This window comes from Coregonus lavaretus (genome assembly GCF_964263955.1).
Source record: "Coregonus lavaretus genome assembly, chromosome: 15".
Lineage (NCBI taxonomy): Eukaryota > Metazoa > Chordata > Actinopteri > Salmoniformes > Salmonidae > Coregonus > Coregonus lavaretus.
The window spans coordinates 30,981,511-31,006,081 of NC_140002.1; the positions used below are offsets into that span (position 1 = coordinate 30,981,511).

General features: G+C 42.5%; 2 protein-coding genes across 3 annotated transcripts in view; both read right to left on the reverse strand.

Moving 5' to 3' along the window:
* The window catches only part of LOC311142071 (transcription initiation factor TFIID subunit 1-like), a 51,321-nt gene extending 38,606 nt beyond the window's left edge, over positions 1 to 12,715 (reverse strand). The window contains exons 1-2 of the mRNA XM_084177631.1: positions 12,414 to 12,715; positions 12,077 to 12,191 (exon numbers count right to left, since the gene is read on the reverse strand). Of these exons, the coding sequence (XP_084033757.1) occupies positions 12,077 to 12,190 (114 nt within the window). The 5' untranslated portion in view covers position 12,191; positions 12,414 to 12,715. The remainder of the gene's footprint in view (positions 1 to 12,076; positions 12,192 to 12,413) is intronic.
* Positions 12,716 to 14,918: 2,203 nt separating this feature from the next.
* On the reverse strand, positions 14,919 to 21,058 carry LOC311142122 (rho-related GTP-binding protein RhoG-like). 2 transcript variants are annotated; one of them, XM_084177712.1, is made up of 2 exons: positions 20,994 to 21,058; positions 14,919 to 20,214 (listed from the first exon to the last, which is right to left on the reverse strand). In XM_084177712.1, exon 2 carries the CDS (start codon positions 20,180 to 20,182, stop codon positions 19,607 to 19,609), a length of 576 nt encoding a protein of 191 aa, XP_084033838.1. In that variant the 5' UTR covers positions 20,183 to 20,214; positions 20,994 to 21,058; the 3' UTR covers positions 14,919 to 19,606. The 2 variants fall into 2 exon arrangements, with proteins under 2 accessions (XP_084033838.1, XP_084033837.1); XM_084177711.1 differs by having other exon boundaries at positions 20,915 to 21,057.
* Positions 21,059 to 24,571: the final 3,513 nt, after the last annotated feature.

Sequence of the window (24,571 nt, forward strand, 5' to 3'; positions counted from 1 at the left end):
AATTGAAGATGTGGCAAATAGGAGAGGCAATATCGTCCGCTATTATCCTCAGTAATTTTCCATCCAGATTGTCAGACCCCGGTGGCTTGTCATTGTTGATAGACAACAATACTTTTTTCACCTCTTCCACACTGACTTTACATAATTCAAAAGTACAAACCTTGTATTTCATAATTTGGTCAGATATACTTGAATGTGTAGTGTCAGCATTTGTTGCTGGCATGTCATACCTAAGTTTGCTTATCTTGCCAATGAAAAAGTCATTAAAGTAGTTGGCAATTTCAGTGAGTTTTGTGATGAATGAGCCATCTGATTCAATGAATGATGGAGCCGAGTTTGCCTTTTTTCCCAAAATGTAATTTAAGGTGCTCCAAAGCTTATTACTATCATTCGTTATATAATTTATCTTTGTTTCATACCATTGTTTATTTTAATTTTTTTATTTAGTTTAGTCACATGATTTCTTACATTTGCAGTACGTTTGCCAATCAGTTTGGCTGCCAGACTTATTTTCCATACCTTTTACCTCATCCATCTCAACCATTACATTTATCCAATTCCTCATCAAGCCAAGGGGATTTAACCGTTTTTACAGTCATTTTCTTAATGGGCTTATTAGTAACTGGAATAAGCAATTTCATAAATGTGTCAAGTGCAGCATCTGGTTGCTCCTCATTACACACCACAGACCAGCAAATATTATTTACATCATCAACATATGAATCACTACTAAACTTATTGTATGAGCTCTTATACACTATATTAGGCCCAGCCTTTGGAACTTTGGTTTCCCTAGATATGGCTACTATATTGTGATCACTACATCCTATGGATTTGGATACTGCTTTAAAGCAAGCATTAGTAAAGATGTGATCAATACATGTTGAAGATTTCATTCCTGTGCTGTTTTAACTACCCTGGTAGGTTGACTGATAACCTGAACCAGGTTGTAGGCACTGGTTACAATTGACGTTTTTTCTTGAGTGGGCAGCTTGATGAGAGCCAGTCAATATTTAAATCACCCAGAAAATATACTTCTCTGTTGATATCACATACATTATCAAGCATTTCACACATATTATCCAGATACTGACTGTTAGCACTTGGTGGTCTATAGCAGCTTCCCACAAGAATGGGCTTGAGGTGAGGCAGATGAACCTGTAGCCATATTACTTCAACAGTATTTAACATGAGATCGTCTCTAAGCTTTACAGGAATGTGGTTCTGAATATAGACCGCAACACCGCCCCGTTGGCATTTCTGTCTTTTCGGTAGATGTTATAACCATGTATCGCTACCACTGTATCAAAGGTATTTTCTAAGTGAGTTTCAGAGATAGTCAGAATATGAATGTCATCTGTTACAGGCAAGTTATTGACTTCATGAACCTTGTTTCTCAGGCTGCATATGTTAATATGGGCTATTTTTAGCACTTTTCTGGGTTGCTTGATTGTTTTTAATGCTTTACTGGGAAGCTTATCAGAAGTAGACTAGCTCATGTTATTTATATTGTAGCTGATAGTGCAGGGTGAGCGGCACACAGTGGTCTTCCTACTAGCATACAATAGCTGTTGATCCTACAGAGGTTTTCAGGCCAATTAGGGGGACATAATTAAGTTACTTACATTGTGTCTGCCAACGCCCCTAGGAACACCTACTCATTCAAGGGTTTTTCTTTATTTTTACTATTTTCTACATTGTAGAATAATAGTGAAGACATCACAACTATGAAATAACATGTAGTAACCAAAAAAAGTGTTAAACGAATCAAAATATATTTTATATTTGAGATTCTTCAAATAGCCACCCTTTGCCTTGATGACAGCTTTGCACACGCTTGGCATTCTCTCAACCAGAAGGTGTCAAAGTTATCTATAAAAGTGATTCCAACAGAGCTACAGTAATCTTTTAGCCAGATGTGTAATGCCAGTAGCCTGCTGAATCTTTCACACCCGCGGCAAAACGAATGTACTGGACCTGAATTGATTGGCTGTATTTTGGAGTCTTTTAATGCTAAAATCAGTTCTTCAAAATACATTTTCAGATGTTCCGAGCTAGCCCTCCTGATGTCGTTTGACACCACATGGACTACGACAGCTAGAACAGTCAGAAGAAGCCTTGTGATGTCCTGTACTCATGCTTCCCCGTAGGGATGGTGCCAGGTTTCCTCCAGACGTGACTCTTGGCATTCAGGCCAAAGAGTTCAATCTTGGTTTCATCAGACCAGAAAATCTAGTTTCTTATGGTCTGAGAGTCTTTAGGTGCCTTTTGGCAAACTCCAAGCGGGCTGTCATGTGCCTTTTACTGAGGAGTGGCTTCCGTCTGGCCACTCTACCATAAAGGCCTGATTGGTGGAGTGCTGCAGAGATGGTTGTCCTTCTGGAAGGTTCTCCCATCTCCACAGAGGAACTCTGGAGCTCTGTCAGAGTGACCATTGGGTTCATGGTCACCTCCCTGAACAAGGCCCTTCTCCCCCAATTGCTCAGTTTGGCCAGGCGTCTTGTTGGTTCCAAACTTCTTCCATTTAAGAATGATGGAGGCCTCTGTGTTCTTGGGGACCTTCAATGCTGCAGACATTGTTTGGTACCCTTCCCCAGATCTGTGCCTCGACACAATCCTGTCTCGGAGCTCAACGGACAATTCATTTGACCTCATGGCTTGGTTTTTGCTCTGACATGCACTGTCAACTGTGGGACCTTATATAGACAGGTGTGTGCCTTTCCAAATCATGTCCAATCAATTGAATTGACCACAGGTGGACTCCAATCAAGTTGTAGAAACATCTCAAGGATGATCAATGGAAACAGGATGCACCTGAGCTCAATTTTGAGTCTCATAGCAATGTAATTTACTCCATTTTAGAATAAGGCTGTAACTTAACAAAATGTGGAAAAAGTCAAGGCGTCTGAATACTTTACGAATGCACTGTATACCTGATAACATTAGTTTGCATGGCCTGCATTCTCTTTTTCAGATGTTTTGATAGCCCACTATACCAAGAAGAGCAGGCATAATTAAAATGACACTATATCAAGGTTGAGACAAGGAGTTTTTTTTTACTTTGATGTTAAAATATCTAGTGTTACGATATAAACATTTCAATTTGTTCGCCATTTTAGAAATAATTTTAGCAGCAATCAGGTCTCCAGAAAGGAACTGATCTAAGCATACACCAAGATAAGTTACTTGTTTTAGATTCAATCTCCTTGCCTGCACAGTTTTCCTTTATCTTGTCAGCCCTAAGCAATCTACGTTTTGTTCCAAACAAAATCTACTCAGTTTTTCCCAAATGTAGCGACAATTTGTTGTCAGTCAACCAATGATGAAATTCCTTACTCAAGGTCTCCTCTATGTAAACTGTATCCTTCCCTGATACCAGTAGGGCTGAGTCATCAGCATAAAGCAGGAGTTTGCACTTTACTGTATCTGGCATATCATTGATGTATATAGGAAATAAGGGAGGCCCTAAAATGTATCCCTGCAGTACTCCACAGGATATTTCTTTGGCCTCTGACAGAACATCACCAACATGACACGCTTGTGTTCTGTTGGTCAGAAAATACCTATACTAATTCACTGCTACATCATTTAGACCCATGCATTTCAGTTTCATCAGGAGAATATCATGGTCCAGTGTCAAAGGCTTTCTGCAAGTCTAACATGACCATACCTGTATAGTTCGCCTTCTCACTTTCCTGCTTGATGTGGTCAAAAAGGTGGATAAGGCAAGTATCAGTGGAATGAGCTGTTCTAAAGCCAGATTGGAGTTCATAAAGAAGTTTGTGATTGAGCAGGTATCCCTCAAGTTGATTAAAAAACGAATCTCTCAACAACTTTGGATAAGGTGCTGAGGATCGACACAGGCCTGTAGTTTCCTACATTTGTTTTACTGCTCTTCTTGTGGAGCGGAACCACCCTGACTGTTTTGAGATCATTGGGAAATGTACCCCTACTAATAGAAAGGTTTACAATATGCGTTATCATTTTAGCAGTGACACAAGCACTATCATTTATTAATCTTGCAGGAAGGTTATCCAGCCCAGTTGCTTTGTTTGTGCTCATTAAGCATAGTAGATTGGAAACGTTGTCCTCTGTTACCATGCACAGCTCCAAAAAATAATTTGTGATACGTTTGCTATGGTAAAAGTTGTTAATGAAAGACTGGCCATAGTGTCCAGGGCAGGTTGGTAACTTCTTGAGGCTAAAGTGATAAAAATGTGTTAAAATAATTTGCAACCTTTGCCTGGTCATAGCATAAAACATCATCAATTTCCAGGTCAATACTACAGGATTTTACCTTATGGGGAGTTTTTGAGCCAATGTTCTTAAAAATGTTCCACAGTTTACGAGGCTGATGTAAGTTGTCATTAACAGCGTCTATGTAATGTTGGGATTTGGCCTTATCCATTTTGTATTTTGCCTGGTTTCTACAGTTAATATAAGCATCATAATCTTGTTGTAGATTTGTCCTTTTGAATTTGGCCAGGTAGCGATCCCTTTTCCTCATGAGTTCTAAGATCTCGGAAGTGATCCATTTCCTTGACCGCAATTTGATTCGAATTTGTGTCATCGGAGCTAGGGCTGTGGCAGTCATGAAATTTCGTCAGCAGGTGATTGTCAAGCAAATAACTGTCGGTCTCACGGTAATTGACCGTTAATTAACATAAACACATTCAACATCTCCTGGCTTCCACACACAGCCTACAAGCCACTGATGCAGACCTTTAAAACATCTACATTTTAGAAAGTCGAATAAATCCATGTAATATAGCCTACACCTTCACAATAAATCCATTATTTATTTTAGACAGATCTAAAGAAGCATGATAGAAGAACAGAATAGCATACTCTGAGTTGTCCTTATGTTAGGTCCTGATGTGGCTATGCCAAATGGCTGTGGGCTACACTAGTACATTTAGCAGACAAGATTTGCTTAGAATTCCGTGGCATTATTTTAAATTATTTTATAGTATGAAGAATACAATTGAACAAAGTTGAATAAAATATAAATATTTTGGGGATAGTTGTTTAGCTTGCTTTGTGGTGTTTGGGCCAGGACAGGGGTGTACATCGCCACAGAGTAGCAGACTGAAAGTAACAAGCAGCTTGTTGGGGTTGACACCAGTCTCAGCTGCGCTGCAGCGTTTCCTGTGTACATTCCCCTCGCGGCTCAGCTGTTCCCATAGGAAAGGTGATATCAGGTGCCGGTAAAGTTGTTCATGGCTGAAGTTCACACTATGAAAGCGAAGATTTCCATCCACGACATTCGGTGTAGGTGTAACAGTAGTTTGGGATAATCTCCATATTTGAATTGTAGAATAAAATCAGAAACGCCAAAGCAAAGCTTCTGCCTAGAGCCATAATTCCCTCTTCACTTGCGCTCTCTGTTTGCGATGTAGCCATGTATGTATTGATGAATCAATTATACAATCAATTGGACTTTATTTTTACCAATCTAACTTCATAACATAATAGTAATAATTTATTTGAATGGTAAATCTGTATTGATAAACTGGGTAAATCAAGATGTAGCCTAGCCTATCCACCATACAGATGAATGCATATCCAATAGGAGTGTGTGCATGCATTGAGTTATTGAGCTTGTTTTGGCTGATTTCACAGGGATACAGATGACAAACAATCTGTTTCTCTTTCATGTGGGACTTATTTTATTGTACTGATCAACAACATTAGCATAGAAAGCTTATTTTATAAAAGTATGCGCTGTCTCTTTAACCAGTAATGTCATTCAGGAGGCAAGAGGGGTGCGACCTGTCAGAGCCCTATTCACAAATACTGACTGTTCGTTGAGGAAATAGATAACCTTTGGCTGATGGAACGATGTGACAGAGAGACCGATTAAGTGAATGAATAAAGTTTTTGGTTGCAATCAGCTGTGAAATCAGCATATTTTGCATTATGGTTTGCATACAGTGAGGGAAAAAAGTATTTGATCCCCTGCTGATTTTGTATGTTTGCCCACTGACAAAGAAATTATCAGTCTATAATTTTAATGGTAGGTTTATTTAAACAGAATAACAACAACAAAATCCAGAAAAATGCATGTCAAAAATGTTATAAATTGATTTGCATTTTAATAAGGGGAAATAAGTATTTGACCCCCTCTCAATCAGAAAGATTTCTGGCTCCCAGGTGTCTTTTATACAGGTAACGAGCTGAGATTAGGAGCACACTGTTAAAGGGACTGCTCCTAATCTCAGCTTGTTACCTGTATAAAAGACACCTGTCCACAGAAGCAATCAATCAATCAGATTCCAAACTCTCCACCATGGCCAAGACCAAAGAGCTCTCCAAGGATGTCAGGGACAAGATTGTAGACCTACACAAGGCTGGAATGGGCTACAAGACCATCGCCAAGCAGCTTGGTGAGAAGGTGACAACAGTTGGTGCGATTATTCGCGAATGGAAGAAACACAAAATAACTGTCAATCTCCCTCGGCCTGGGGCTCCATGCAAGATCTCACCTCGTGGAGTTGCAATGATCATGAGAACGGTGAGGAATCAGCCCAGAACTACACGGGAGGATCTGGTCAATGATCTCAAGGCAGCTGGGACCATAGCCACCAAGAAAACAATTGGTAACACACTACGCCGTGAAGGATGAAATCCTGCAGCGCCTGTAAGGTCCCCCTGCTCAAGAAAGCACATATACAGGCCCGTCTGAAGTTTGCCAATGAACATCTGAATGATTCAGAGGAGAACTGGGTGAAAGTGTTGTGGTCAGATGAGACCAAAATCGAGCTCTTTGGCATCAACTCAATTCGCCGTGTTTGGAGAAGGAGGAATGCTGCCTATGACCCCAAGAACACCACCCCCACCGTCAAACATAGAGGTGTAAACATTATGCTTTGGGAGTGTTTTTCTGCTAAGGGGACAGGACAACTTCACCGCATCAAAGGGGCGATGGACGGGGCCATGTACCGTCAAATCTTGGGTGAGAACCTCCTTCCCTCAGCCAGGGCATTGAAAATGGGTCGTGGATGGGTATTCCGCATGACAATGACCCAAAACACACGGTCAAGGCAACAAAGGATTGGCTCAAGAAGAAGTACATTAAGGTCCTGGAGTGGCCTAGCCAGTCTCCAGACCTTAATTCCATAGAAAATCTGTGGAGGGAGCTGAAGGTTTGAGTTGCCAAACGTCAGCCTCGAAACCTTAATGACTTGGAGAAGATCTGCAAAGAGGAGTGGGACAAATCCCTCCTGAGATGTGTGCAAACCTGGTGGCCAACTACAAGAAACGTCTGACCTCTGTGATTGCCAACAAGGGTTTTGCCACCAAGTACTAAGTCATGTTTTGCAGAGGGGTCAAATACTTATTTCCCTCATTAAAATGCAAATCAATTTATAACATTTTTGACATGCGTTTTTCTGGATTCTTTTGTTGTTATTCTGTCTCTCACTGTTCAAATAAACCTACCATTAAAATTATAGACTGATCATGTCTTTGTCAGTGGGCAAACGTACAAAATCAGCAGGGGATCAAATACTTTTTTCCCTCACTGTATTATCACAAACAAAGTACTAGGGTAGTGAATTGATGTTCACTTCAGCTGTAAGCTAGCAAGGAAAGTTAAACTACAAAGCTGGAAGCTACCGGCGGTATCATGTTGCATTGGTAAGTGTTCTCATCTGTATGGACATTGTTTTGTAAACAGTAATAACAGTTTCGACATTTTTACATGCCGTGTTACATTATTCAACTGTGTTAACTTCTGTGCTGCATGAGTGGGGAGCTAACATGATGCATCCCAGACTCCCAGTGCAGGCTAGCAATGAGTAAGTGGAGCAGGCACAGTGTGCGTCTTGCGCTATAAGGGGACATCGGCTGCGCTGATAGAGTTGATATGTGAGACACATTTTGACAGAAGTATATGATATGACGTCTTTTCACAGTGTTGTAGGAACAAAGTTAAATATGTTAGAGTCTGAATGCTAAGGATTCTAGTATGTCGAGGGAGCTTACTCGTGTTTATCTTAGAATGATTCATAGATGGAATATACTGACTTGGGTACAAGGTGATACCATCAGAGTGGGGAGTGCCAACTGATGGTTACCAGAAGTTGTTGAAGAAATGATTGAAGGGCTATATAAACTGAAAGGTTTTCTTTGTTGAGGAGTTCGGATGACAAGAGGTAAAGCATGTGCCGTTTGTTATACGAACCCGGTACCATATCTATTAAATACATATTGTATCAACTCTCCATCTAAGTGTTAAATATTTTTGTGCATCCTGAATTACTTGATACCAGATAAACTCATCATATCAGTATAGAAAGTAATACAAATGTGAGTACCGAACCGTTTATGTTCTAGTATCGAAAAAGTACAGAAGTTTCGGTATACCGTGCAACACTAGCAGAATGCATGAAAAACGAACTCTAAAACTTCAATTTGTTCTCTCCACTGTCAAGAGGGGGGAAGCTAAAATGTGTTTGCTCACAAATGTCGCTTAGGGCTAGGGGTGTGAACATATTTTTTCTTTACGAAATTGGGATCTTTCCCTCTCTCCCCTCCCAGAGGACCTGAGCCCTAGGACCATGACTCAGGACTACCTAGCCTGAAGACTCTTGGCTGTCCCTGTCCCCAGTCCACCTGGTCGTGCTGCTCAACCAGTTTCTGCTGTTTTGCCTGTGGCTATGGAACCCTGGCCTGTTCACTGGACATGCTGTTTTCGACCCTCTCTCTCTCTCCCTCCCTCTCTACCGCACCTGCTGTCGCGACCTCTGAATGCTCAGCTATGAAAAGCCAACTGAAATTTACTCCTGAGGTGCTGACCTGTTGCACCCTCTACAACCACTGATTATTATTTGACCCTGCTGGTCATCTATGAACGTTTGAACATCTTGAAGAACGATCTGTACTTAATGGCCATGTACTCTTATAATCTCCAACCGGCACAGCCAGAAGGACTGGCCACCCCTTAGAGCTTGTTCCTCTCTAGGTTTCTTCCTAGGTTCCTGCGTTTCTAGGGAGTTTTTCCCTAACCACCATGCTTTTACATCTGCATTGCTTGCTCTATGGGGATTTTAGGCTGGGTTTCTGTATAAGCACTTTGTGACATCTGCTGATATAAAAAGGGCTTTATAAATCAATTTGATTGAAATTTGATTGATTAACTTTAAGAAAGATTTTTCGTAGATGCAGAAAGTAAACCGCATAGTGGGTCAATTTCCGCAACAACTAAGAGCTTTGAAGCGTGACGCTCAACTTCTCTGCTGTTTTGATTCCCTGGCTACCAAGCTGTGAACAGTGTGAAGCAAACCCGTGCACATGCACAGATACTGTGTGTGACTGTGTGAGAGCGAAGTGTCGCATCTCGCTCATCTCAATATCCTAGCCTATTCATTGATGATAGGCCCTGCTTTACTGAAGTTGCAAGACATTGCAAGCCAAGAAATTGCGAAATACAGCATTCCATTGCGAGATATACAGTGAGGAAAAAAAGTATTTAGTCAGCCACCAATTGTGCAAGTTCTCCCACTTAAAAAGATGAGAGAGGCCTGTTATTTTCATCATAGGTACAAGTCAACTATGACAGACAAAATGAGAAAAAAAATTTCTTATGAATTTATTTGCAAATTATGGTGGAAAATAAGTATTTGGTCAATAACAAAAGTTTCTCAATACTTTGTTATATACCCTTTGTTGGCAATGACACAGGTCAAACTTTTCTGTAAGTCTTCACAAGGTTTTCACACACTGTTGCTGGTATTTTGGCCCATTCCTCCATGCAGGTCTCCTCTAGAGCAGTGATGTTTTGGGGCTGTCGCTGGGTAACACAGACTTTCAACTCCCTCCAAAGATTTTCTATGGGGTTGAGATCTGGAGACTGGCTAGGCCACTCCAGGACCTTGAAATGCTTCTTACGAAGCCACTCCTTCGTTGCCCGGGCGGTGTGTTTGGGATCATTGTCATGCTGAAAGACCCAGCCACGTTTCATCTTCAATGCCCTTGCTGATGGAAGGAGGTTTTCACTCAAAATCTCACGATACATGGCCCCATTCATTCTTTCCTTTACACGGATCAGTCGTCCTGGTACCTTTGCAGAAAAACAGCCCCAAAGCATGATGTTTCCACCCCCATGCTTCACAGTAGGTATGGTGTTCTTTGGATGCAACTCAGCATTCTTTGTCCTCCAAACAAGACGAGTTGAGTTTTTACCCAAAAATTATATTTTGGTTTCATCTGACCATATGACATTCTCTCAATCCTCTTCTGGATCATCCAAATGCACTCTAGCAAACATCAGACGGGCCTGGACATGTACTGGCTTAAGCAGGGGGACACGTCTGGCACTGCAGGATTTGAGTCCCTGGCGGCGTAGTGTGTTACTGATGGTAGGCTTTGTTACTTTGGTCCCAGCTCTCTGCAGGTCATTCACTAGGTCCCCCCGTGTGGTTCTGGGATTTTTGCTCACCGTTCTTGTGATCATTTTGACCCCACGGGGTGAGATCTTGCGTGGAGCCCCAGATCGAGGGAGATTATCAGTGGTCTTGTATGTCTTCCATTTCCTAATAATTGCTCCCACAGTTGATTTCTTCAAACCAAGCTGCTTACCTATTGCAGATTCAGTCTTCCCAGCCTGGTGCAGGTCTACAATTTTGTTTCTGGTGTCCTTTGACAGCTCTTTGGTCTTGGCCATAGTGGAGTTTGGAGTGTGACTGTTTGAGGTTGTGGACAGGTGTCTTTTATACTGATAACAAGTTCAAACAGGTGCCATTAATACAGGTAACGAGTGGAGGACAGAGGAGCCTCTTAAAGAAGAAGTTACAGGTCTGTGAGAGCCAGAAATCTTGCTTGTTTGTAGGTGACCAAATACTTATTTTCCACCATAATTTGCAAATAAATTCATAAAAAATCCTACAATGTGATTTTCTGGAGAAAAAAATTCTCAATTTGTCTGTCATAGCTGACATGTACCTATGATGAAAATTACAGGCCTCTCTCATCTTTTTAAGTGGGAGAACTTGCACAATTGGTGGCTGACTAAATACTTTTCCCCCCCACTGTAGCTATTGATTGCCAATAGATTGGCCTAGTGCATGGTTCTGACTGTATGCCTGGTGGCCGAACTGCCCATACTGTGCCCCTCCCCTCTCTCTTCAGCCCCCGCTAGCGCACTATGAAAGATGCAAGTGTTTGTGTCCTCGGAAGTACGGCAACTAATTAGTCTCCTCCAGTGCTTACCTTGGACTGAAATAGGTGCAGGTGCTCATTTTGTGCGCCGGTACTGTTTACATTCAGATGCAGGTGCTCCACAATACTTTTGGGCTAAGATTAAATAAATAAGAGGAACGTGAGCTAAAGCAGTAGAAAATGTGAGGTACCGGTACTCAGCTCCGATGAGCTCCTGCTCAAGTCAAGCACTGGTCTCTTCCGTTCCAAAAATACTGAATCTTAGGAGTCGATTCCTAGCGGACTGGAATCTTGACACTAAGAAATGGGAGTCAACACCTGGAGTCGAGGAATCAATTATTTTGGAGTCGACTCTCCACTACTATGTCATCGTCGTTAACCGTCTGAAAAATGGCAGAGAAAGGCAAGCGACAGTAGTGAAGTCCTGTATGGCAATACTTTGACAAGATAAATGAGAAGGAAATACAAACTTTGTGAGGTGGATTTGAGGTACAGTAATGGTAGTACAGGTGCAATGCTTAACCATCTGAAAGGGATGCACCGTGAGACCCAAACCGTTGCTGGCAGCAGCACAGCTGCATTGTGAATTCACATGGAATTGTATCAAAAGATTGAAAGCCTTTTAATCGAAAACAGATTTTTTTAAATGTCAGTTTAAAAGTTAATCATTTTTTTCTATTTGTCACATCTCTACTCCGGGTCCCCAAAAGACTAGGGCCGGCTCTGACTGCATATGTGGGTATGGGTGTGGGTATGCAGACCCGTGAGCCAATGCTGCAATTCATGATGAGTTCTGATTTTTGGTGCCCCCCCATTACGTTGCCCATTCCTGCTTTAGTGTATGCATTCAAAACAGTTGTGTTTTTTTTGCACACTATGCAGAGTGCTTTCCTCTTATTACAAAATAGTCACTCACAGTGTCCAGCACGCTGTCTCCCTCCAGCTGACCATCTTCATTAATGTTCCCGAAGAGGAAGCCAGTGAGAGAGAAGGGGCGGTCTTGGTCTTCATCACTGTCTGAGTCCGACATCCTGAGAGAGAAATGTACTTTTCAATTATTAATATCAATCTGAGATTCGTCGATTCTCTCTTACATTGTTTATTTAGTCCTTACTTGTCAGGAGAGATGGAAAACAGTTAAAGGGGGTGGCAATGACATCCATGCATGCATGATCACAACAAATGGGACGGAATGACAGACAGGAGTTGTATGCATGCAACAAAAAAAAGGTCTGTTGAGGGTTTAATCTTACCTTGCGCTACTTTTACTTTACTCAGTTAGGAAGACCAGTTGGCCTCGGGTTGAGGGCAGCTTGATAATATCCTCGGACCCAAACTGCAGCTAGCGTAGCAAGCTAACGTTAGCCATAACACCCTATGCGATGTCCTTTCACTACGCCATTATCAACACGCGGGAAAATGGTGAGAACACTTGCACGTAGTCTAAAGTAATTCACAGAACCGTTATTTCGAAAGAAAATGTAATGGTTTCATTTGTTTTCAAATGTAGTCAATGCAGACAACACCAACCAACACTGGTGAGATTGTTCAATGCGCATGCGTATAATTCATTTCCGCCCCATAAAGGATGGTCCTCCAGCAGTTGTTTTCACCTTGGCGCGTGATTTGTCGCCACCTACAGGATAGTGTATTTCATTATTTTTGTACAGGGCCGTTCAATGCAAGCCACTGACTGTGTGAAAAAAGTGCAGTAGAACACTGACATACGTGATGTGACCAAGACTAGTGTTGTTGTTACCTGATGTAACAAGTTGTTACCTTATGTGACCTGACCTGACTCCTAGCCCTTAAGAAGTAACCAAGCTCACTGGTCTGAGAAAGACAGCAAATATCCTTGGCTTGAGGTGTCACTGCCTTTATGACAGTGTCTTGCAACATTTGTCCTATTGTTCCCACTAAGCATCTGTGTGCCAACCACCAGGGCAAGAGCCCAGTCAGCCATGCCCATCTCACCAAGTAAAGTGACAATGAGATGTTTGTGTACATTTTTTTCATTTAGCAAACACTCTTATCCAGAGTGACTTACAGGAGCACTTAGGGTTAAGTGCCTTGCTCAAGTGCACATCCACATAGTTTTCACCTAGTCAGCTAGGAGATTCGACCAGCAACCTTTCAGTTAATGGCCCAACCTCTTAACCGCTAGGCTACCTGCAGTACAGTGGTGGCGCAGCAAGGGAGGATGTAAGATTGTTCAATGAGAATGCGCTGCAGCTGCTCTCTCTGTCTTTTGTTGTGGGCTTTGAGCAAACTGTAAAACAAAATCACAGACTATATTGAAAATGTCACAGACTATATTGAAAGTGTTATTTTTTTCTTTTTATGGTGACTTCCCCTTGCTGGCTCTGTCAAATTTTTCCAAATGTATTGACAATGTAATACAGAAATATGTCATTTACATAAGTATTCACACCCTTGAGTCAATTCTTTGTAGAAGCACCTTTGGCAGCGATTAGAGCTGTGAGTCTTTCTTGGTACGTCTCTAATAGCTTTCCACACCTGGATTGTGCAACATTTGCCCATTTTCCTTTTCAAAATTCTTCAAGCTCTGTCAAATTGGTTGTTGATCATTGCTAGATAACCATTTTCAGGCCATAGATTTTCAAGTAGATTTAAGTCAAAACTGTAACGCGGCCACTCAGGAACATTCACTGCCTTCTTGGTAAGCAACTCTAGATTTGGCCTTGTGTTTTAGGCTATTGTCCCGCTGAAAGGTGAATTCATCTCTGTGTCTGGTGGAAATCAGACTGAACCAGGTTTTCCTCTAGGATTTTGCCTGTGCTTAGCTCCATTCCATTTATTTTTTATCCTGAAAAAACGATTACAAGCATACCCATTACATGATGCAGCCACCACTTTGCTTGAAAATATGGAGAGTGGTACTCAGTAATGTGTTGTATTGGATATGCCCCAAACATAACACTTCGTATTCAGGACAAAAAGTTAATTGCTTTGCCATATGTTTTGCAGTATAACTTTAGTGCCTTGTTTCAACAGGATGCATATTTCTGTACAGGCTTCCTTCTTTTCACTCTGTCAATTAGGTTAGTATTGTGGAGCAACTACAATGTTGTTCATCCATCCTCAGTTTTCTCCTATCACAGCCATTAAACTCTGTAACTGTTTTAAAGTCACCATTGGCCTCATGGTGAAACCCCTGAGGGGTTTCCTTCCTCTCCGGCATCTGAGTTAGGAAGTACGTCTGTATCTTTGTAGTGACTGGGTGTATTGATACACCATCCAAAGTGTCATTAATAACTTCACCATGCTTAAAGGGATATTCAATGTCTGCTTTTTGTGCAATGTAAGCATTTTTATTCATCTACCAATAGGTGCCCTTCTGGTCCTCCCTGGTCTTTGTGGTTGAATCTCTGTTTGAAATTCACTGCTCGACTGAGGGATCTTACAGATAATTGTATGTGTGGGGTACAGAGATGAGGTAGTCATTCAAAAATCATGTTAAACACTATTATTGCACACAGAGTGAGTCTGTGCAATTTATTATTCAACTTATTAAGCAAATCTTTACTCCTGAACTTATTTAGGCTTGTCATAACAAAGGGGTAGAATACTTATTGACTCAAGAGATTTCAACCTTTCATTTTTAATTAATTTGTACACATTTCTAAAGACATAATTCCACTTTGACATTATGGGGTATTGTGTGTAGGCCAGTGACAAAAAAAACTTTCTGAACACACTGTATACAACAGAACAAAGATGAAATACACACAAATGTAAACTTTTGCATTTATTTGGTATTTATTGGGTTTGGTTGCAGTTAAAATGACATTAACTCACAAATCAAGTTCCACAGTGCTTGAGTCAAAAACCGCACACTCATTTGAGGCACTTCTATGCTAAGTCATCCCTTTCAGGTAAAATAGATTTAAAAAAGGCCAAACTTGAGTTTTTGGCAGTACCTAATGCTAGAATGTGCCTTTTCATGAAGTCAATCTGTACACTGATAGACAAACAGCAACCAATTCAAACGATGGCTGTGTGCAGCAGGGCAAATCTGGGTAATGCCAAATCTATGGTTTGGGTTCACTGTACCATACAGGACCGAGCATTTCAGTGATTTGTAAGTATGAGAGCAATTTTTTATTTTATTTCTATGCAAGTAGTTTTATTACCAGGTGATGTTTCCTTGATGCAACTGCTCTGACAACACATCAATAGATTGAAGAAATTGGTGCCCACTCTTTTACATTGCCTTTTATTACTAAGCTTATATAATTTTAAGAAAATGTAAGTCGCTCTGGATAAGAGCGTCTGCTAAATGACTAAAATGTAAATGTAAAATGGGTAAACATCTTATCAAAGTAATTATTTGTAAAGGTAATGCATGTGATTCTTTGTAACTACACATTGACTTCTCATTGTAAAAAATGATTAAATCAAAAATATATAATCAAGTTGAGTCTTTACACATAAAGGTAAAGACCATGACACTTGTATCTGGAATTAAATGGACTATAAAATGAATGCCAAAATGTATCTTTTGGATCATAAATACCACAACCAAGCCTCTTTAGTCTGCAGTACAGAATGGCATTGAGCACCAAAGACATAAGGGAATATGTAGGCCTACTTAAAAAATACAAAACAAAATTGCACTTCTTAATTTAACCTTTATAACCTGTTATACAGGTAACTGCCTAAATAAAGGAAACACCAACATAAAGTGTCTAAATAGGGCGTTGGGCCACCACCTGTCGCCAGAACAGCTTCAATTCAATTCATACAAGTGTCTGGAAATCTATTGGACACCATTCTTCCATGACAAATTCCATAATTTGGTGTTTCGTTGATGGTGGTAGAAAATGCGGTCTCAGGCACCGCTCCAGTATCTCTAATTGGGTTGAGATCTGGTGACTGACACACACACATCCTTTAAATCCCCTCTCCTCCTTTGAGACCCCTCTTTCAAAGAAACAGAGATCTCTTCTTCTAGCCCTGGTAGCCAAAATAATGGGCAACTGGGCATTTTTACACATGACCCTAAGCATGATGGGATGTTTATTGATTAATTAAATCAGGAACCACACCTGTGTGGAAGCGCCTGCTTTCAATATACAGTCGTGGTCAAAGGTTTTGAGAATGACACAAGTATTGGTCTTCACAAAGTTCGCTGCTTCAGTGTTATGAGATATTTTTGTCAGATGTTACTATGGTATACTGAAGTATAATTACAAGCATTCCATAAGTGTCAAAGGCTTTTATTGACAATTACGTTAAGTTTATGCAAAGAGTCAATATTTGCAATGTTGACCCTTCTTTTTCAAGACCTCTGCAATCCACCCTGGCATGCTGTCAATTAACTTCTGGGCCACATCCTGACTGATGGCAGCCCATTCTTGCATAATCAATGCTTGGAGTTTGTCAGAATTTGTGGGTTTTTGTTTATCCACCCGCCTCTTGAGGATCGACCACAAGTTCTCAATGGGATTAAGGTCTGGGGAGTTTCCTGGCCATGGACCCAACATTTCGAGGTTTTGTTTTTTCTCAAGCCACTTAGTTATCACTTTTGCCTTATGGCAAGGTGCTCCATCATGCTGGAAAAGGCATTGGTCGTCACCAAACTGTTCTTGGATGGTTGGAGAAGTTGCTCTCGGAGGATGTGTTGGTACCATTCTTTATTCATTAGGCAAAATTGTGAGTGAGCCCACTCCCTTGGCTGAGAAGCAACCCCACACATTAATGGTCTCAGGATGCTTTACTGTTGGCATAATACAGGACTGATGGTAGCGCTCACCTTGTCTTCTCCGGACAAGGTGTTTTCCGGATGCCCCAAACAATCGGAAAGGGGATTCATCAGAGAAAATGACTTTACCCCAGTCCTCAGCAGTCCAATCCCTGTACCTTTTGCAGAATATAAATCTGTCCCTGATGTTTTTCCTGGAGAGAAGTGGCTTCTTTGCTGCCCTTCTTGACACCAGGCCATCCTCCAAAAGTATTTGCCTCACTGTGCGTGCAGATGCACTCACATCTGCCTGCTGCCATTCCTGAGCAAGCTCTGCACTGGTGGTGCCCCGATCCCGCAGCTGAATCAACTTTAGGAGACGGTCCTGGCGCTTGCTGGACTTTCTTGGGAGCCCTGACGCCTTCTTCACAACAATTTAACCTCTCTCCTTGAAGTTCTTGATGATCCGATAAATGGTTGATTTAGGTGCAATCTTACTAGCAGCAATATCCTTGCCTGTGAAGCCCTTTTTGTGCAAAGCAATGATGACGGCACATGTTTCCTTGCAGGTAACCATGGTTAACAGAGGAAGAACAATGATTTCAAGCACCACCCTCCTTTCAAAGCTTCCAGTCTGTTATTCTAACTCAATCAGCATGACAGAGTGATCTCCAGCCTTGTCCTCGTCAACACTCTCACCTGTGTTAACGAGAGAATCACTGACATGATGGCAGCTGGTCCTTTTGTGGCAGGGCTGAAATGCAGTAGAAATGTTTTTGGGGGGGATTAAGTTCATTTTCATGGCAAAGAGGGACTTTGCAATTAATTGCAATTCATCTGATCACTCTTCATGACATTCTGGAGTATATGCAAATTGCCATCATCAAAACTGAGGCAGCAGACTTCGTGAAAATTAGTATTTGTGTCATTCTCAAAACTTTTGACCCCGACTGTACTTTTACTCCTCATTTACTCAAGTGTTTCCTTTATTTTGGCAATTAGATGTACATGTCATAGCAGGTTACCTGTTTTAAAAAACTATTACATTCCACCAGAACCCATCTGTTATCAGTCAGTGTTGGAGGGGAATTCATTCCATCTGTTTCAGAAGGCAAAGATTTCCACACAGAGGAAGTGCAACTTTACTTCTCAAGTGCTACAGACTCTGCAGGTTTCCACCACATGTATTGTTCAGTCAGCATATTTACTATGAATTATACCTAAAATGCAATACTTCAAATTCAATTCAGTGCTGCTGTCAGATGGGAAAAACCAGCTGACCCTGTGGCCCTTAAGTACAGAAGCTGCACATCAACTCATTACAGGTCCCATATGACATCACAAAGGGATGAGGCAAACGACAGAACCATTCATACCAATAATACCACCAGGCACTGAAAACAATCCTGCTAGAGTGGTTTGGGTAAACATGTAGGCCCATACCTTCCACTCTCCAACTAGCATGCCCATGCAACATAAGTAACTGTTAGGATTGCAGCTCCTGTTGCAGTATTATCCATACATACTTGCCATTACACTTAGATAAGTTAACAGTTAGCCATGAATGAGCAGCATTACTGCTGATATGTGGTACCTTCAACACATGTACGTACCTCAATGAGGGCAGTAACGCTAAACGGTACAGGATTTTTTTTATGACATCCTAATGTGTAGCATTATTCAGCACAGATGTCAGTTACAATAGAACATAAAATACATTCTACTTGTGGTTTCTGTTTGACTTCAGACAAAAAATAAAGATTATTACTCATAAGCAGGTCAATTGACTGAGAAGTTAGACTTTTTGGGGAGGGGGTTGGGGAGGGGGGGGGGGGTCTCAGTGATCACTCAAATTATTGCTTCCTGACTTGTCCCACCAGCGATACAAATATAAGATTAATCTTTAGGACATCTGTTTACTTAGCAGACACCCAAATCTGTATTCACTCTGACACAATCAGGACTTTGTTTTGACAATAAAGCATTGTGTGGAATGGCAAGCTCATGGTTTTACAGAGTAAGCGAGAGAAGGAGTGCAAGTAAGTGAAAGAGCAATAGGAGACAGACTGTCACCCTGAACACAGGCACACTGATTAGAACAGTGTCATACATACACCCTTGCTTGTCTCATTCCAGCAAGGCTAGTTCGGTAGATATCCTGCGACCCTGGCTTATGAACCATGTTAGAGGCAAACCGTCTCTCTTATTGACAACCCTATTGCAATAAGAGCAAAGGTGTGGGACACTACAACTATTACTGTAATGGCACAGAGGGATGAACATAATGTTTAACAGTGGCTACTGATTGACACACACAACATTCCTATGAATCACATCAGATGAAAACAAGGCCAAGGTTAACAGAAAATGTCCAACACATTACAAGACTGGCCTGATGAAGGAGAAAAGCAAAGAGGGGTCAAATCATATGTAATCTTCTTAAACATGCAGCTGGTGAGGACACAAGGCAGCAAGTGGCTGAGAAGGCACCATTGAAATCCCTTAGCATCTTCGCTGTGGTTTTGATTTCAGAGATACAAAAAATCCATAGGAAGGTTGGTGGCATCAATTAAAACCACATCTTAGTGGAGAGGACCTCTTGACAAACAATCAATTAATATAGAAGCCAGGCAAAGCCAACAGTGGTGAGGGTTAGAACGTGGAAGGCCTATTGGGAGCCAAAATGGCAGCGCCAATCGTGTGAGTCTCTTCCCCCAGTCCCCCTACAGTCTAGGCACATAGTTATAACAGAACACACTTCTTGCCATTTTTCTTGGTAACGGGGTAGAGCACAGCTCGCACGGCCTCTTCAAACACCTCCCTCACACCGTCCTGCATCAGAGCTGAGCACTCCAGGTATTTGACGGCGCCGATCTGCTTGGCTAAGGCGTTGCCCTGCTGTTGGTTTGTGGGGGCCAGGCCGTGCTCCTTCAACTTCTTCACCGCCTCTGCATCTCCACGCAGATCCTTCTTGGTGCCCACCAGCAGCACTGGAACTCCGGGGCAGTGATGGGATACCTCTGGGTGCCACTTGTGTCGTACATTGGCATGAGAGGAGGGGCTGCCGATGGAGAAGCAGATGATGAAGACGTTGGTCTGGGGGTAGGAGAGCGTGCGCAGGCGGTCGTACTCCTCCTGGCCTGCCGTGTCCCACAGGTTGAGGCTGATGGCGCGGCCGTCCACACTTATCTGGGCACTGTAGTTGTCGAATACGGTGGGGATGTACTCCTCTGGGAAGGCGTTCGTCGTGTAGGAGATGAGAAGACAAGTCTTACCAACAGCACCGTCGCCCACCACCACACACTTTATGGTCTGCATGCTTCCCACATCCACACTGGCGACTAGGGTGCCTGAAACACGGGGCAATGAGAGAGATAGTCAGGAAAGGGGAGAAATATGACCATGAAATGCTGATCATAAATTGTTCAAAGTAGCCAGATTGAGTAGTCAGTGATTTCAGAGGATAACACACATGAACGTGTTTTGCAACACTTATTTTCAATTTGGTCCTTGATAGACAGAGGCAGACAGTGCTTACCAATACACAAGTCAAAACATATAACAACATTATAAATAATTTAGCTAACGTGAAATGCATTACGCAAACTGATAGCAAAACATTAGCTCGCAACTTCTGCTAAGTTAGCTAACTTACTTATTTAGCTCGTTAACAGCTAGCTAACTTTATTTATCGTTAACTAGAAGAAAGTTGCACTAACTAGTTACTTGGCTAAGTACACAAACATACTAGTATAATTGAATGAAAATAAAACGTGTGTGTACATGCAGTACAGCCCAGGGTTTTAGTTAGCTAGTTATCCGCCAGGAAAACGGCGATTGCTAACGCTAGTTGGCTCAAAGTTCTATCTAGTTAGCCACTTAGCACGCGCTTGTGTTTCCGTAGCTAGCTTTGAACTTTAGCTAGCTAGGGTTAGCGCAAGTTAGCCATAGCTACAAGCTAACGTCAATTTAGGTTGTAAAATTGGCCGAGAACACGAATACCTTCTTGGAAATAATCTTTAACCGGGTTCAATTATGAAAACAACTCACAGTGAATTTAGTATGGATGTTGAAATGTCCCATTGGCTAACTGAGCTGAAAGTCAGGTTATCTTGATAAATTGCCCCACCGCTTCTTGACTCACACTCGCGCCCTCCTCCTCCTCCTCCTCCTCCTCCTCCTTCTCCTTCTTCTTCTTCTCCTTCTTCTTCTTCGTGTGGTTTTCCGGCAGGCGAGACGCTTCGTTGCGTATTGCTGCATTTCACAGTTCGGAAAGTGCATTGCACATTTGTTTTTGTTTTTTTAAATAATGGGGGCGCCCGCCTTTCGTCGTTGTATCAGAAGTATTTCATCCGGGGATTCTTGCCCAAATAGTATTTTATTCTGGTTGTTGTAGTCGCTAGCTGCTACAGTACAGTCTGTGTACATTGGAGGAGTGAGTTGGTCACAATTATTTAACAAAAACTGAATTTAATTGAAACACAACTGAAAGATCACTGACAAAATAACATTTTTGTGGTTTTATTGTTTTGTGTACAGTTGGGACACAGAAATGCATGGTAAGAAATGTAAATAAACTCTCAATGCATCTTCAATGATGCAGTCACCTACAAGCACAAGCACCGCACCACTCCATCTCTCAATTGAAATATGGAGAACTTCAAAACTCATAAAAGTGGGTCTTATTCCTGACCAGATCCTTCTCTGTTTATCCCCTCTTCGCCCACTCTCTCTCTATCACTCCATATTCAAGCATCTTGTTGAATATCCCTAAGTACAACTTCCTGTATACCACTATATCCATACATTCTTTTTCCTTTCCTTTGCCTACTTTCGTTATTCCAGGTAAATTGAGAGGACCCATTGAGTTATTTTATTACCTACCTTATAATATTTATCACATTTTCAGTACTAAATCATTTACTTAGCTAAAGCCAATGAGGTGTGATATTAAAAATAAAGGTACTATTCTTGATTCCCTATTGGCATCTCTCCATATCAGATCTGAGGGTTTTTAATGTATGTTTGGGTCACAGACTGGGTGGGTGTGGGCAGACTCACTTCCACATGGATAGTGGAGTTGGGAGCTTTGACCTGGGGCCAGGTAGCTTTGTAACTGCAGTCTTTGGGACTGTGGACTGGCTGCTCCTGTCCTTATTCACAGCCACAGCAGCAATGACAGCACAGCGTATGACCTTGGCACTGGTGGTCACAGAGCTCTGAAAGACACGGCGAGGCAGAGAGGTATGACAGTCAGGGTGCAGGCGCAGCGGCTTGGACACACACAGAGCTGACTCCATCACTGGCTCCACTTTGACTTCCTTCTCCCGTCCCTTTTGCTTAGTTTTCATCTGCTCCTTCTCCTTTGCCATCTTCCTCTCCTTCTCCTTCTCTTTCTCCTTGACCTTCTCCATCTCTTTCGCTCTTTTATTCTCCTTCTCCTTTTCCTTCTGCTTTACCTTCTCACTTTCCCTCTCCTCTTTCACTCCCTCCCTCTCCTTCTCACGCTCCCTTAATTTGTCCCTTTCCCTCTTCTTTTCCCTTTCCATCTCACTTTCCTCCTTCTTTATCTTCTCCTTCTCTCTCTCTTTCTCCTTTGGTTTGGCTTTTTCTAGTAGTCGACGAAGTGGATGCTTTTTTTTTGTCTGCTCATTCAGAAATTGCATTTTTTCCCTAACAATCCCTTCCGGTCTGACCTCATTATGATCTCTGGAGGTGATTGGAGTTGGGGAACGCATTGAGTTCCTGAGAGGGAGACGTGAGGACCATGTGGAGGCTGCCTCTGACCTGCCTTGCATTTTGGGGATGGCCGAGGCTGTGGGAGTGGGGATGGCAGAGGCAGTAGAGGAAAGGGTGGAAGTGGGGCTTGCGGAGGGTGTGGAAGCCCTACTCCTGGGCATAGTTCTCTGCAGCCCAGAAGCTGGTGTGCGCACCTTTTTGTCCTGCACGTTGTCCCCCTGGACCTGGGGTGCTGCCGCTCTGTGGATCTGGGGTGATGCCGCTCTGTCCTGCTCCTGCTTGTCCCTCAACCGTAAGCAGCAGTGGGATCCTTCCATGGGCTCCTCGCAGGGCTGTGTTGGGGTCAGGTTCTTATAGGAGCATAGGCCAGTCACAAGAGTGTGACACACTACTGTGTCTCCCTTGCATGGATACAGACGCTCCCATTCCCCAGGCTTCTGTGACTGTCCCTTGGTGGTGAGTTGGGCAGAGGCTGTGTCATGCTGTTTGTCTGGGGCAGACACTTCTTGTAGACTGCCCTGCTGGGTCACCACTTTGGATGCTACACGTCTCAGCAGATGGGCACTCTCCAGAGGTGACTGTGGTCTGTCTACCGGAGGGGTGGTCTCCTGGGCAGGCTGGGCTGACATACTGTTTGTGGGGTCAGAGGGGGGAGCAGACACAATCTGCTGAGGCTTTGTCTGGGGTGGTGGTGGTGAGTGGGCAAGGGTTGGTGGTGGTGTGTCACATGATTCTGTAGTATCATCATCATTGATGTTCTCCAGTAAGTTGTGTAAGGTTGGACTCATGGCACGTAGTCGGCTGTCTGGGCTTCGCACGTTGTGCCGGCTCTGCCAGGTGTGGTAGAGGCTCCTCTCCAGGGTGCTCTCCAGGTCTTCTTCCTGGGTGTCCCCGAGTCCCACCTCCAGGGCTGAACAGGTGGCTATGGAGCGACGTCTCACCGTCCTGTTCCGGTCCCTCTCCATCCTCTCCCTCTCCCTCTCTGCTCGCTTCTGTTCCTGAAGCTCCCTCTTTGCATTCTCCTGAAACACAATCAGAAGAGTTATCAAATTGGAATGAACAGAATCATTTAGGGCAAATAAAAGTGTGTCAATGGAGGTCTTGCCAACCAGCACACATTATTGTAGCAAACAAATATTCATTCATATCAATGGGAGAAGTGAAAATATGGTTAAACACCAACAGATGCTGCTTAGGTGCTGACCTCTACAGCTTTCTGAAAGCGAATGTTGAAGGAGTAAAAGATGCTGCAGGCCTCCTCCAGCTTGAACGTGACATCATCCTCACAGAAGAAGTCCATCAGGTCCTGTTGGGCCTGCAGTAGAGCCTCCACCTCCACCTCTGCCTCCTCCAGCCTCCCCTCAGCACTCTGACAACAGACCACAACAAAAGTCTTGCAAATCACCTTTCACAATTTATGATTGTTGGTCCAAATTACCATCAATTTACTTGCAATTTAAGGTCCTTTCTGAAACATTGAAGTGGCAGTCCTGCGGTCTTATTTTGAGATATTATTCATTATTTTACAGGGGTGTCAAACTCATTCCATGGAGGGCCTAGCGTCTGCAGGTTTTAGGTTTATCCTTTCAATTACGACCTAGACAACCAAGTGAGGGGAGTTCTTTACTAATTAGTGACCTTAATTAATCAATCAAGTACAAGGGAGGAGCAAAAACCCACAGACACTCGGCCCTCCGTGAAATGAGTTTGACACGTATTTTACAGGAAGCACTTACCTGGAGGAAGGATTTCATTTGCTGTTGGAGAGCAGGTTCAGTCTGAATTCTCATCTCTAGTCCAGTTAGTCTGATGCACAACTGAGACAGATCCCCTTGCACCACATCCACAGACAGTCTGATGGGTGAGAGAGAACAGTAAGGTGAGATTAGTCTGATGTAAAGGGACCTAACATTGTTATTAACAATGGATTGAATGAATTAATGAATGAATGGATGAATGACTCAATCA

Coding starts and splice junctions, on each gene's coding strand:
- LOC311142122 (XM_084177712.1), bottom strand. CDS start 20,182: ATGCAGACCATAAAGTGTGTGGTGGTGGGCGACGGTGCTGTTGGTAAG.